This window comes from Harmonia axyridis, chromosome 5 (genome assembly GCF_914767665.1).
Source record: "Harmonia axyridis chromosome 5, icHarAxyr1.1, whole genome shotgun sequence".
NCBI classification, from domain to species: domain Eukaryota; kingdom Metazoa; phylum Arthropoda; class Insecta; order Coleoptera; family Coccinellidae; genus Harmonia; species Harmonia axyridis.
In genome coordinates this window covers 5,741,992-5,757,333 of record NC_059505.1, presented here as the reverse complement: position 1 = coordinate 5,757,333, position 15,342 = coordinate 5,741,992, and the positions used below count along the sequence as shown (strand labels likewise).

At 36.8% G+C, this 15,342-nt stretch overlaps 1 protein-coding gene across 4 annotated transcripts in view; it reads right to left on the bottom strand.

Annotated features, from left to right (window-relative positions):
- Positions 1–6,787: 6,787 nt before the first annotated feature.
- The window catches only part of LOC123679795, a 116,567-nt gene continuing 108,012 nt past the window's right edge, over positions 6,788–15,342 (bottom strand). For all 4 annotated transcript variants that reach the window (XM_045617282.1, XM_045617284.1, XM_045617283.1 and 1 more), the window contains exons 13-14: positions 12,910–13,313; positions 6,788–9,398 (exon numbers count right to left, since the gene is read on the bottom strand). In XM_045617282.1, the coding sequence (XP_045473238.1) occupies positions 9,050–9,398; positions 12,910–13,313 (753 nt within the window). In that variant the 3' untranslated portion in view covers positions 6,788–9,049. The remainder of the gene's footprint in view (positions 9,399–12,909; positions 13,314–15,342) is intronic.

Here is a 15,342-nt window from a genome sequence, read left to right as displayed (position 1 = left end):
CAAAAACATAGCAAGGGCAAAAGAAAGTGATGCATGGCCGAACGGAGCATATGTTTCGAAATTTTTTCGGAGAAGTATGGGGGAGAGACCGGAAATAGATTAGTCTACCGGGATGCACAGAAAAATGGAAAAACCAGTATTAATTTGATGCATTTAAACATACAGAGTGTCCGAAATAAGATGAATGACCTTGAGTGCATGATATACTCCCAGTACAATACGCCAGATGTGTTGTGCCTAACTGAACATTGGCTAACCAAGTCAGAGGCAGAAGGGATATGCCTGGATGGCTGGTACATGGGTCACGCATATACAAGGACGAACCTATCAAATGGAGGATCTATGATACTGGTAAATCAGAGTGGAACTATCATCGATTCCCCAACAATAATGAAAATTCGCGATCTGTCTTTAGAAATTCACTGTGAGATATCTGCCATAAAGTTGAAATTAAATAAAATTAATTTTGTTGTAGTATGTATATACTCCGCGCCCTCCAGAAATTTCAGAATATTCATAGACAATTTGGAGACTTTACTAGATATTATTAGTGTATGTAATGAAAATGTTTTTTTATGTGGTGATCTTAATATTAGATTCGATACCGGCACAAGCTTCGTTCCAGATAGGGAGGCTAAAACGTTTCTAAATCTTTTGACATCCTTCGGGTTCAAGCAGAAAATTTTTCAGCCTACCAGGAACAATAATTGTCTCGACAACATCTTCACAAATTTTGACGCACAGGATGAGTATGCGGACGTGATACCGACAGCGTTCTCGGACCATGATGCGCAGATCCTTAGTGCGAGGATTCCCAATAAGCTTAAACCATATAAGTACATAAAATTGCGACCTCTTACTGCCGAGGGTTTTTTCGAGATGCATGGTGCTCTCCAAAGAAGAGATTGGGGTTTTATTTATGACAATACTTTGGGTTTTGAGGCACGCTTCAGTATGTTTCATCAGAACATCGTTGAAGATTTTGTGATATCATTCCCGGAAAAAAAATTGAGAGTCCAGGATAGACGAGCTGATATCGGTTGGTTCACCCGCGAAATAAGAGACATTAGAGAAAACTTGTTGCTCATTAACTCGATGTATCAGTACTATGCATCGTCTGATCTACGCGAACACAGGAACAAACTACGTCTGGAGTATAGAAAAGCAATAAAGAGAGCAAAATTATGTTATTACAACAGCAAAATCGAATCCTCAGATAACAAGTCAAAAGCGGCCTGGCGCATAATAAATGGTTATATCAAAGACGGCAGCAAACGGGAATTAGCCAACATTGATGCTGACAGTTTCGGTGCGCATTTTGCAACTGTTGCGCAGAAGGCTCTGCGTGGTCTACCCCAAACCAACGTGCGCTTCGACGAGACCTTCCGAAAACAGATTCCACCGGGGAAAACATTCAGTTTCCAGGAAGTTGGACAAAATGTAGTGAGAGATATAGTACGAAATATTAAAAATAGTAACTCTGCCGATTACTATGGGCTTTCAATTAAAGTAGTGAAAAGAAATATCAATTCTATCATATCTCCGCTTACCAAGTTGATTAACGAGGGGTTGATCACCGGCAAGTTCCCTAAATGCTTAAAGGTCTCCAAGGTGATCCCTGTATTCAAAAAGGGCGACAAGAATGATGTCAACAACTACCGTCCGATTTCTCTCGTACCTGTCTTCTCGAAAGTGTTAGAAAAAGTTATGTCTACACAGATTGTTGCATATCTCGAGTGCAACAACTTGCTAACTGATCGTCAGTTTGGCTTCCGCGAGGGGAGGAATACAGTTGAGGCGATCATCGATTTTGTCAACTCTACTATCGAAAGCTTTGAGAATAAGGATCACCGTCTGGCCTCATTTGTCGATCTTACAAAGGCCTTTGATTGTGTACCCCACGATAAGCTCCTCGAAAAATTGAAAAGATATGGATTCGACGACAGGGCGATGGACATGATGGCTTCTTTTTTGAGCGAGAGGTATCAAATAGTCAGCTCAGACGGCACACGCTCTCAGATGAGCCCCATTAATATGGGAGTGGTACAGGGTTCAGTTTTGGGACCAGTGCTATTTCTGGTGTATATTAACGATCTACCAGATTATATACCTGAAGTTGAAGCTACATTATTTGTAGATGATACTACAGTCGCAATAAGAGACGTGAACTCACAGACATTGCTTGAGCGTTCACGTATAGAGCGAGTGAGGCTCGTGGAGTGGTTCACGGCAAACGGCCTCAGTGTGAATGAGGAGAAAACATACAATATGATTATGACCTTGAGACCGTTTGATGGGGACGACATGGTTCATTCAGTAAAGTTCCTCGGTGTTCATGTGGACTCGGCGCTCACGTGGAGTAGCCACATTGACAACCTACTGGCCAGGCTGAGTCGAAATATTTTTGCCCTGAGAACTCTATCCTTTTCCCTGACACCGGACATATTACGTTCCGTATATTTTGCCCTGGTAGAATCACATCTGAAATATGGCGTCCTGCTGTGGGGGGACAGTGCGGGTCGTGAGGCTGTTTTCAGACTGCAGAGGCGAGCGATAAGAGTTTTGGGAGGGCTGGGCTACCGTGACTGCTGTAGAAATGCCTTTAAAGATTTGGGTATTCTTACATTCCCATCGCTATTCATATTGGAGAGTGTTATATATATTCATAAAAACAAGGATAAATATGTGCTACAATCTGACATACATGGATATGATACACGGAACAAATCACTCATTAGGAAAGATTTCCTAAGATTGAGTAAATCCCAGCGCGCTCCTGGATTTCGAGCGGTGTCTTTGTACAACAAACTTCCTGGTGGGCTGAAAAATCTGCGAATGAACGTTTTCAAGATAAAAATAAAAAAGATGTTGACATTGAAGGTATTTTATTCAATTGACGAATTTTATAATATGACTCTGGACGAAATTGATTTAGCATAATATTGTTCTGGAGCTGAGATTTAATATACTATTTATAGCATTTATTTATTTATTTATTTTATATTATGTTTCTATTATATATTTATTTATTTTAGCATAATATTGTTCTGGAGCCGAGATTTAATATACTATTTATACTGCTGTTTGTAAATTACCCTTAATGACGTGTGAAAACAATGTATTATTTGTATTAATCACCAATAAATATCTTATCTTATCTATCTTATCTTATCTTCACATCTAATTTGGAAACACCCTGTATATATATATACACAGAACATTGATTGCATACGAAATAATTTATAATGTGATTTTATTCGAAGTACCAATTTGTTAATCTTTGTTGACTTGTTTTCTACCTTTTACTTACCTATTGTATGTCTTAATGAAAAAATAACTCGAATTTCTGGGGGGGTCATTTCTTCAAAACCCATCATCTAGATTCTATATGAAATTTTATTCTGCTTAGAGACTTATCTAGTACGATACGGAAATTGAACAAAAACATTGAAGGTTTCATAGTTCAAGTGGATATTATTTGCAATGTTCATGAATAACCAGACACTTTTTATTCACAGCACGTTTTGAAAAGATAAAGATAAATGCCTTACGGGAAATCCATCGATGTCGTTATCTAATATCTGAGAATCTGAGAAAACTAGAATCTTAAAAAAAACACTCTGGGATTTAATTTATTGGTACCGTTTCTACATAAGCGATTCTATAATGATTATCCATATATAGGTAACCATAAATTGCGTTATATGTAATTGAAAATAGTTACCAGGATATAATAACATTATAGCTTTGAATAATGTTTTTACTACTTTAATTAATGTATCGATTTTCGATAGAGAAAATGAAAATTTCAATAAATATATATATCATACGAAACAATTTCTTCAAATGACCCGCCTCGGGTCATTTGAAGAAATTCTGAGAAGATTCTGAAGATTTACTGAGGCAGTGAATCTTTTGAAATGAATATTTCACAGAACAAAATAGGTATCAAATGTTCTGTTCGAAGTTATGAAATTCAAGGGGTTTCAAAAATCAAATAATATTCAAATATTGTATAATTTATTGCAAGATGAACAGTATCATTCAAACGAAAAAAGTTAAGAACCATTTTGAGAATTCAACTTTGCGATATATTCCATGTTTTATTGTCAGATATTTTGACAAATACACAATTTTCCGATGAATTCAAATGATTTATAAACATAGTCATCTAATTTATTAACATTCGTTAAAATATCTGCAAATGTCTCTAAACTTATCTAAATATATTCAACGGAAAATATAACAACATTGGTCTATAAATTATATACGACAACAAGTCAGGTACAGAAACAAGTATCATTCTTCATACTGAATACACAATGGTGAAATCAGTTGAATATTTTAAAAACTGGCAGCAATGCGTTTTCGAGTTGATATCACCTAGAAGGCTGTCCGTGTCCATACTGAATGAACAAATTCTCGAGAAGATTGAGTTTTTTCAGAGATAAAAGAGAATTTTTACAGAATTGTGCTAAAGTACGTTTTTATTGCATGAAGATTTATCAGTATTTTTTTTAAACATCTGTTCTATTACATACTCTAGAGACATGGGCGCCCGCAGGGGAAGGCCATGGCCCCCCCTGAGATTCTGATTGCCTCATTTTTCAGCACAAAACCCTCAATATTACTTTCTCAATCCAGATGGCATGGAAAAAAGGAAAGTAATGGATTCTCAACAATTTTCCAGTTTTCAATGACAATCATGGACGCCTTATCGTTTTTCAATAATTTTCTTTTTGCCCCCCCTGAGAAAAATTTCTGCGGGCGCCCATGTCTAGAGATGATGATCCATTTCGTACTACACACATTTTATCATTTTCATTATTATCATTGGCGTACCTACAGTTGACTCATAGGGAGTTACCCCCACTTTGAAAGAGCAAAATCTTCAATTGTCTATGAAAAATTTTTTGTTAATAGTTACTTACAATTTTTTCAAATTTCTTCTCAATGGGGGAGTTATGTCCCCAATAACCCCTCGTTACTCCTATAATATCGCTGTTATGCAGTGGCGACGCCAGATTCAAAAACAGGGGTGACCAAGAGGGGGCCGCATTTTTTTTTGGGGGGGCCAAAGTAAAGCGAAATTATAATTCGGCTGATCTTTGAGCCTTAGTATGTCAAATTTTAGGGGGGGCCAGCAGAATTTCAGGGGAGCCCGGGCACCCCCTGCCCCCCCTAGCGTCGCCACTGCTGTTATGATACTAACAATTGTCCTTTTATCTCTGAAATCTAACGAAACAAGTAACTGTCAAGATTTCCACAAAACATTCTACGATTTTTTGATGAGAAGCGATTAGAAAATTTTAAATTCTTTTAAAAATACAGAAGCCCGAAAAAAACTCTGCTTATTCAAGGAAATTTTTTTCTATAGGTATATACATTTCTTTAACAGCTATTTTTCTCCTAAACTTTTCGTGTTATCAGTCATTGTACTTCTAAAGTACAGTGCCGTTCGAAATCTCAACTTTATTTTCACATGGGAATCATGTTTATCATCGTAATTTGATTATAACTTATTCTTACCCAATAAGCTATCTAGTAACTGATTATTTTATTTACAGCTTTCAGGAATTCCTTGAATGAAGATAGAATGATTGTTTTTTCTAATATCTACAGTTTAAATGAGGAACGAATATTTTCCTTCAAGAAATTCGTAATTTTTTCTTACATACAAAAGTACATGCTGAGTATTTTTGAACTCCGTAAAATATGAAAAAACATAAGTTTCAGTAATTGTGATCAACGAGACAGAGGTAAGAAGAATTAAGGCACTTCTTTGTTATCCACAGAGTGCTCGAACTTCAAACAAGAACAATATTATACTTTTAAATAAATCTAAGACATACAAATTGCAAAATAAACAACAATGTAATACATGCATATGTACAAATATTGCAAGGCGTATTGTAGTTACTCAGTATATACTCCTTCAATTTAAATTTATTCTACACTACTCGAACACTGAAACTGACAGGTCATAATTTATTGTGTTAGTTTTTTTTTTAATTTAAGATTAAGATTTTCCTATTTAACTATCTTTTTCTGTTATTAATTATGATCTGTGAGTTCACTGGTTCTCTTCTATCTAATAAATACTCCTTTGAAAGCACTATTGATAATTTGTCTACTAAGTACCCTTATTAAATCACAACTCTAGAAATACACCCAAATTCACATTGAAATGGAAAAGCAAATCGCCAAAGGGATTATTTTTATGGCAGTGTTTAATTTCTCAGAAATGTAAGATTACTTTTACGATATCGTTCGAGAAGAAATCAGGTGCAGTAATAGAATAGAGAAAAAAAATCATTCATGAGAAATGAAGGATTTCAAAATATACATAAGATTCCCATGCATAGAAGAAGTCATTTTGAAATTATACTATTTTCAATAAAAATAATAGTGATATTTCAGACTTTAGAGGAGGAAGAAACTAAATGCTTATTGGTGTGTCGCTCAACATGGCCTGTCACTGTATTCTGAACGCGAATTAATTATTTTCGTTCACTACTACTATAGTCTATTGTTTTATTATTTTTCATTCATTAATACTTTTAATTTTGTTAATTTTTATTGAGAACCAATTTCAGTAGTTCTTACTTGAGATTTCAATTGTAGTGAACTTTTTGAAAACTGAAAAGAGTTCGTCTAACTTTAACTCGTACAAGTTCTATAATTTTGAAATAATTCATAGTTACCTACAATAAAAACATTAATCAACCATTGACGATACAGTTATCTCTCATTACAATGTATCTGAAGTATCATGGAGAAAAAAAAATTTCCAATTTCATGTAAGATGGAGAGATGTCTCTTATCAGTCAAAAAGGAGAGCTTCCAATTCTGCGAAAATATGATATAATTTCATTTGATAAAATCTTTCAAGATTTTCGAATTTATCAATTCGTCTCAGTAAAACAAGCATTAGATCAAAACATATTTTTGTTCTGAGACTAATTTTCTTGTGATGCTCTGACTGCGCTCCTCAGGGGTCAGTATTTGGATCATTAATTTTCATAATATGTATAATGCGAACGTGAATATTCCTAGTTATTTTATAATTTCTGTAGAGATTAATTTTTTAATGATCATTATGTCCAACAGGTCATTTAATATTTTAGTGAAGTATATTTTACAACCCTCAACTGCTGACTTAATCTGGAATTTATAAATGATTTCCATTATTAGTAATCAATTACTGAGTGGGCAATCAATGTTTTTTCTTCGTTTTTATTTTCCCTTCATATATTTTTCTTTAGGTTTTATGCTGTAGGGATATAAATCTTGAACCTTTATGTGGTATAGGTAAATGTACCTTCTAGAAAGAGTTTCAGGAGAAGAGAAAAACTGGTGGAATCTTCCTGGGTCGGAGCATTGCAAGAAGTTTCTTTGAAACTTTGTATTGCGAGATCTAAGGAGTATCTGGATCTTAGCAAGAATATGCTACACTGGATTCCTTACAGGACATTGCCACCCCAGGAAGCACCCCATGATAATGAGACCAGCAGAAAACGGTGTAGATTCTGTGGAGAAGAGAAAGAATCTCCAGTTCATCTGGTGAAGAAATGCTTCGCCATCGTTAGCCAAAACAAAAAATGCTTTGGACAAGACACTTGTGGAAATGAGGAAGTAACCTCTTTTGAGTCACTCCAGATACTGGAGTTCATTAGAACTCTGGAACAGCTTTAGACCTACGATGACACACAAACTTTACGGACAGTTGAATATTCAGAAAGACGCATTTAGGTCGAAAAACCAACCCCTGCAGGGGGTTTAGCGAGGGCTAAAAATAGAACTGGCACATCCTCGGCGTCAGGTTGGCGCTACATATGGTCATCGTGAAGTCACATCTTAGGGCAAGGAACAAAGGAACAAAGACGTGGACCAATCAGGGACCTGGATTGCGCTTTGGTATGCAAAATCCAAAGCGATACTTAACATCCCCAGGAAATCGGGGTATCATGACCAGTACGCTTGTAGCTGTTACCTTGCAAACACATAACTTGTACAGCCAAATTCAATATATTAGTTAAGAAATCCGGTGTTTCATTATCCCAATTTAATAGAATTGCAGTTGATCGATTCAACCAAAAACAGGATGTTTGGTTGTTTTATGCTTCACTTGAAAGTACTTCTTCTGCCTCTTGTAATAGGACGGAGTCCTGTCAATTCTGCGAAGTTGACGTCTAGCTATCGTACCAACGTTTTGGGAGCCTACCAACTGGTCGTCTAGTGCCTGGCTTTTGTGCTTTGAAAGAAGTGATGCTTATTAAATTTTTCACCTATAGTTTGGGTTGAAGATTTCCGTGAGACTTTGAATATTTTGCTATAGCTCTGCACGTTGGGTCTGATATAACTTCCAACAAGTTGTTTCAGATGAAGGGATTTCTACCAGGATGAGAGTTTCCCAATCTTACAATTTACGGTTTTGTCAAGATACGGGGTGTCCAAGTGGAAAATAAAGTATCCAGATAATAAGATAAGGAAAAACTGATGATTTCTTTATACAAGTGGTTTGTTTTGGTTGACACCAAGGGCGTTCTCATAATTTCTCTAACTATAAAACGCTACAGATTCCTTTTGACACAATAGTATCTGCAACAATCAATCGTAGCGATGACTTATGACTTACAGATATTTATCCATTGGAAGAATTTAACTTTCTTTTCTTTCTAAATTCACTTGTTGCTCAAATAACTGTTATATATCTTTTTAAAGCCTCCTGAAATGTGGGAGATAGACTTATCCCTAACTATTCGATTAAAATTACATAAATCATTTCGCTTATGTGAACTTTTTGAGTAATTCCTTCTCGATCGATCTCATATCTTCATAGAAGAAACCCGAATCAAGGTAAATTTCCATTTCAAGATGACGAGTTCAGTGTACGTCGATTGGTCCTTGACTAGATTGAGAATAAAAAATTCCTATCGAAATAATGAATCACATTCGACAATTCTGCACGTTTCGTGGAGGCTTCAGGTCTTCGTCAGACCGTGGTGACCCTGTCCACCTCCACGTAGCGCACAGAATTGTCGCTTTGTCAGCAAATCACTCCCTTGTCATCGATTATGGCAGTGTCCGAGGACGAAAGGCTCTTCAGACGGGTCTGCAGGATGGAACGCGGTCTCCGTCTGAAGGTCCTGTACAACAGGACGAAGACACCGAATCCGATGGCCAGTATGGCCAGGGTGCCGAAGAAGAGGTAGACGGCTGGAAGCTGTAGGATCACGGAGCAGTGGGTGATGGCCTCGTCGACACCGGATGGGCAGTCTTCTTGGCCGTCGCACCAGACGGAGGCGTTGATGCAGGCGTCCAGTTCGGGGCATCGGTATTGACACTCGTCTGGTTTTAACAGGTACAAACCTTGGCCGTTAGGGGGAATCTCTCGTCTGAAAATGAAACACACTGATTGAGGAAGAAGTTATGGTTTGACAAGGTGTTTAAGGATTCATCAAGTCAAGCAGCTTGGTATCAAGCTATTTGATAATACGTGAGCTTGATACGCTCGGTATATATTTCTGCGCGCTTTGACAAAACAATCATCTTCAATGGATGAATTGGTGAGTTTGACATTGAACTCCTAAGATTATTCAAGAAATCTCCTGTAAATAGAGCAAAATGGCTTGGCGTTATGAAATTGACAAATCCCTGACTGAACCATGCCAACCATTGCCAAAATTGGCTAAAATGGTCAAAGAATTTCTGGACGATGGACAGAAGGATTCCAAATGTTTATTATCGAACATGATGAACCAATTAGAGAAATACAGATACCCTGACTAAATGAAATAGCGCTCTGTTCGGGGATTGAGAACCAACAATTTTGGATGAGTTAGACATAGCTATTAGGAGGTATTATGATTTTGTGTGGCCTCGATCAACTCTCGATATACCTATTTTGTCATAGAAGTATGAGTTGAAATTTTAGCGCTTGTAACGGGTGTTTTTTTCGAGGTATATAATTTTAAGTTAGCATTACTGTACAAGATGGCGACCGATTTAACAGCTGTCAAGTGATTTATTTTCAGTTTGGTTTGGCAATTCATCATGAATAGACTCACGCCTGAACAACGCTTGCAAATAGTGCAATTTTATTTCGAAAATAATGGTTCTGTGCGGAATACGTATCGCACACTACGTCCATTTTATCGTCGACAAAATCGTCCATCAGAGCAGTTAATTCGATTAACCATGGAACGTTTTCGCACCACGTTTACTCTCATTGATAACTCGCATCCCCAGAGATGCCGTACAGAAGAAGCTATTGCTGCTGTAGAGCGTAGCATTGAGGAAGACCCGAATGAGTCTATCCGCCATCGAGCACAGGAATTGGATCTGTGTCCATCCACTTTATGGAAGATTTTGCGGAAGGATCTTGCTTTGCGTGCTTACAAAATCCAACTCGTGCTAGAATTGAAGCCAAACGATCATCAAGTAAGGCGTAGATTCGTCGAATGGGCTGAAAATGAGATTGCCGTTGTTCCCGATTTTCATAAGCGAATTTTGTCTAGCGATGAAGCGCACTTCTGGTTGAATGGCTACGTCAACAAACAAAACTGCCGCATTTGGAGTGAAGCTAATCCTCAAGTGTATGTCGAAACACCGTTACATCCAGAAAAACTGACTGTTTGGTGCGCTTTATAGGCTGGTGGAATCATTGGTCCATACTTTTTCAAAAATGATGATGGCCAGAACTTTACAGTCAATGGTGATCGGTATAGAGGCATGATTACTAACTTTTTCATTCCTGAATTGAACAACCATGATGTCCAGGAGCTGTGGTTCCAACAAGACGGCGCAACATGTCAAACAGCTCGTGCCACAATGGATTTATTGAAAGACACGTTTGTGACCGCCTAATTTTACGCTTTGGACCTGTGAATTGGCCTCCAAGATCTTGTGATTTAACACCGCTAGACTACTTTCTGTGGGGCTATGTAAAGTCATGGGTCTATGCGGATAAGCCACAAACCCTTGACCATTTGGAAAACAACATTCGCCGTGTTATTGCCGATATACGGCCACAAATGTTGGAAGAATCATCCAAAATTGGACGTCCAGCTTGGACTACATCCGAGCCAGCCGTGGCGGTCATATGCCAGAAATCATATTTAAAATGTAATGCCACAAGATTATCTTGCGGATAAATAAAATTCATGTCAATCGAATAATTCATCGTTGTTTTATTGCAATTTAAATTTCTATAGCTCTAAAAAAACACTCTTTATATTCTCCTAGATTCGATATTTTATCATGTAATTAAACTATTCACTTGAATTAGGTCCTTCACCTCGGTAAAATATGAGTACATTACATTTGTGCATTCTGTATTTCGAGTAGCCACTTGCGTTATCGTAGATCGATTAGATATGATAAAACATAAAATCCTGGGAAAGTGGGAAATCCACCCAATCCATACTTCTATGTGAAAAATAGCGTGAAAATTGATCAAGGCAACACAAAATATTCCGCCGCGTATACATACATTCATATATACTGCAGTGAGTTGCTCAATTCTGCATCGTTCAAATTGAATTATTCATAACCATAAACAGTATATGAAACAATGGTTATCTGGATGTATATACAACTAGTGTAGTAAATAATTTCCAATCGATGCTTATTATTACTTTTATTTGTTTCTCATTTGTAAACGTCAGTTTCCAAAAACACAATATTAATCAAGAAAGTTTATTTTATCAAGTCACTAACTTGTAAAACTGACAGTTAACTTGCAAAATTTTTACAAGTTAGTAGTATTATTTACATTAGAAAATTTTGTTTTATCGTCATATAACATATTTTCCCATATCTTCTACATCATTCATGTTTAAGGAGAGAATTTCGTCACATCGACAACATTAAAAAATCCCAAATATTGTTTTACAATTTTCGCCAGCAACCACTGGTCATCAGAAGCATGTAAAAGAAATTGTTCAGCCTCTTCTTTACTTAATACCTTGGCCTTTTTTGGCGTATAACGCTCATTTTTTCGTTTCAGAAACGCTATTATCTTTTGAAATCTGCAAATGACAACTAAACGTCATATTTTTCAATGAATTTTTTAAGGAAAACAAACCTGCGAACAGGGCCATTTTCTTTCATTTCCAAGCAGCTTTTCAGCATAGACCATTTTGCTCATAAAGTATTAGGGCTGAATCTAGCTGATAGTTGATTCAAGTAGACCAACAAAACATCTTCAGTTACCCCAATCACACTATTTTTGTTTTGCCACTTTTTGAAGTCGTCGTATTCTCGCTCGTACCTTGAAGCTGATTTTGCAGGTAATAAACTTGAAGCTACACTACTGGCTGCCTCAATAATTTCTTTTGATACATTCATTCTCGCTTTCGCCAAAACAAATGTAAAGAAAAATAAACAGACATGTTCATGGCAACGCTTCCATAGCTTACATAGACTAATATAAATATATGTCTATGATAGCTTACGACATTTGAGACAAATTATTGAGATTTTTTTGGAATATATCTAACCTTAACAAATGAGAAACAAATAAAATATAAAACAATACACGCAAGGTAACGGGTTTTACTGGCTCAAGGAGGTAACTGACTCGCCTGCGGCTCGTCAATTATATCCTCCATTCGCCAGTAAAAACCCTCTTACCTTGCTAGTAATGTTATATACTATACCTTTCACCGAAATGTAGGTATGAGTTTTTAATTGATAAATCAAAATGATATTCATTCGGTAGGCTCATTCAGGGAACAAGACCCAATTGTTCCTAATTTTATGAATTTAGGGGAAAGGTGTATATGGCAGGGACCATTGAGTTGCCATTGGTCATTATTGCCTCTCAATATCACTATCATTATTTAATAATGCTATAATCTACTATTCTCATTACTAAATACCAACAACAAAATAAAAGTGCTTTACCTTCTCCCTAACTCCAACCATAAAACAGAATATGAACCATCCTCTTTCCCCAAAAACTCAACAACGACGGATCTGGACAGCTCTTTCCCCAAACTGTCGATCTCCACCTTGTCCAAGGTCATCTGTCCAACAGAATGGCGGGGAGAACCACCAATCGTCCATCCTTCGGAAAAAACTTCCACAAGGCTGTGACGACTGTTGTGTTCGTAGGGACATACTAACGCGGAGTACAGGGCCGTGTGGACTATTATTCGATTGGACGTCCCGCAAGCTATTGGGGTGACAACTCTGGAAGTACCATTTCCCAGTCGACTTGAATGACGTAGGATGACGCCGTTGATTTTGACGTAGAGGTATTTGCCAGGTGAAGGTACGATCACCCTTGGATTGTTCTCGCAGTTGAGCTAGAAAAAAAATTGTTTGAGCTATAGTTTTCGTAGTCCATTTGGTAGATCATATTCGGAAATAATGTTACAAGGTAGGTATTTATCTTTGAGATCCTAAGTGTGCATTTAGGTATTATCAAATACTATACAACTTTGCTTCCACCGTTTTTCTGTTTTGCAATGGATGGCTGTAGCGGTAAGTGGTAGTCAAAATAAATAGATCGTGAATGTCATACAATAAGCTTAGGTATTTGTAAACATAACGCCATTGAAATATCAGTCGATTTGTTTCTGCATCATAAAGTTATTCTCGATTGAGAATGCCAGCTTACGAGCTTACGTCATTTGGGGAAGGTTATAATTTTTTTTTCAAGAACTCTGCGGCTGAGGCTCATCAAATGCTGTCAAAAACCTATGGTGAGGCCGCTAGTAGTGAAAGAACGTGTTGAGAGTGGTTTCAACGCTTCAAGATCGGTGATTTTGAAGTCGAAGACCAGCATGGAGGTAGTAGAGAGAAGGTTTTCGAAGATGTTGAATTGGAGCCATTACTTGATGAGGACCCGTGTCAAACGCAACAAGAATTGGCAGGATCATTGGGAGTGCCGCAACAAGCCATGTCACAACACTTGAAAGTCATGTGAATGATTCAGAAACAAGGAAATTGGGTGCCGTACGAGTTGAAGCCGAGAAATGTTGGACGGAGGTTGTTAGCTTGTGAGCAGCTGCTTGCAGGGCAAGACGGAAAGGATTTATGCATCGCATTGTTACTGGATACAAAAAATGGGTTCATTTCGATAATCCCAAGCGCAGAAAATAATATAGCACACGGCCTGGCTAACCAGCACTTCCGGTCTTATGAAGAAGCAAAAAATTGGATCGATTCGTGGATCGCTTCAAAAGTTGACCAGTTTTTTCAACGCAGGATTGGTAGGCTGCCCGAAAGATGGGCGAAAGTAGTAGACAGTGAAGGATTTTACATTGAATCATAACTGTATAACCAGTTCTTCACAATAAAGCCTCGAATTTCGGAAAAAAACGTCGGAAGCAAAGTTATACGCCTATGTAACGAAATAGTAACACATAACAGATTGGAGGTTCAAACGAAAATGATAGATTCTTTGGATCATTTAAAAAAAAAGGCTTATGAACATGGGCGCACAAAGATGCATGGTGTTAAAGTTGATTTTTTTTTTCAATTTTTTTCTGATGGCAACTTCCCTTCACAAGATATATTTATAAAAAAAACATGCACTTAGTAAGCTGTGAGGAATAAATCAATTATAATTGATTATTTACCCAATCTGTAGCTGAGATTAATAAATATTCGATAAGCTGGTATAATAAAAAAAGTAGGATTACAAGAAACAACTTGTATCTTAAAAATGAAGCGTTTCAAAATGATGAGGTAACATCTGAGTAATAATAATAATAATGTAGTTTATTTTATCATAAACATTAATCGCAGAGGCTTCAGAGCCTGTACGCGTTCATAAACATTCTCGTCTGTCCATGATTCACTTCACTACTTCACAAGATATTCTACAAAAGAGCTGCCTTTTCATTCTTTTTGTTCACCTCTGAGCGTTCTCCTAATTTTGGCTGTTCGTGTCAAGTGCTGAAGTTTTCGATTTTTTTTCGACACAGTACGTATCATTAGGCTCCATTAGAACTACATTATCAAATTATGTAGAAATATACAGGGTGTACCCAAAAGGCATAAATGACCAAACATATGTTTTTTTCATGGAACACTCTGTTTTTTATCAAATTTTCAGATTGTATGGAATAAATGAACTCAAATTCATTTTAATATTCATATGCTTAAAACTTTTTGAAATATTTCGATTGGTCCTTGTAAGAACCTAATATCTTCAAAATTATTTGAATGAGATTTTGATAGTGAATACTAGAAGAACGGAGGTAAGTACTGAATATTTAAAAATCATTGAAAACTGCATTGAATGTTCGAAATAAGACGATTCATCGATGACTTATTCAAATGTTAATATTGGACTTATTCCAAATGGCATACCCTAAATTTTTTCTT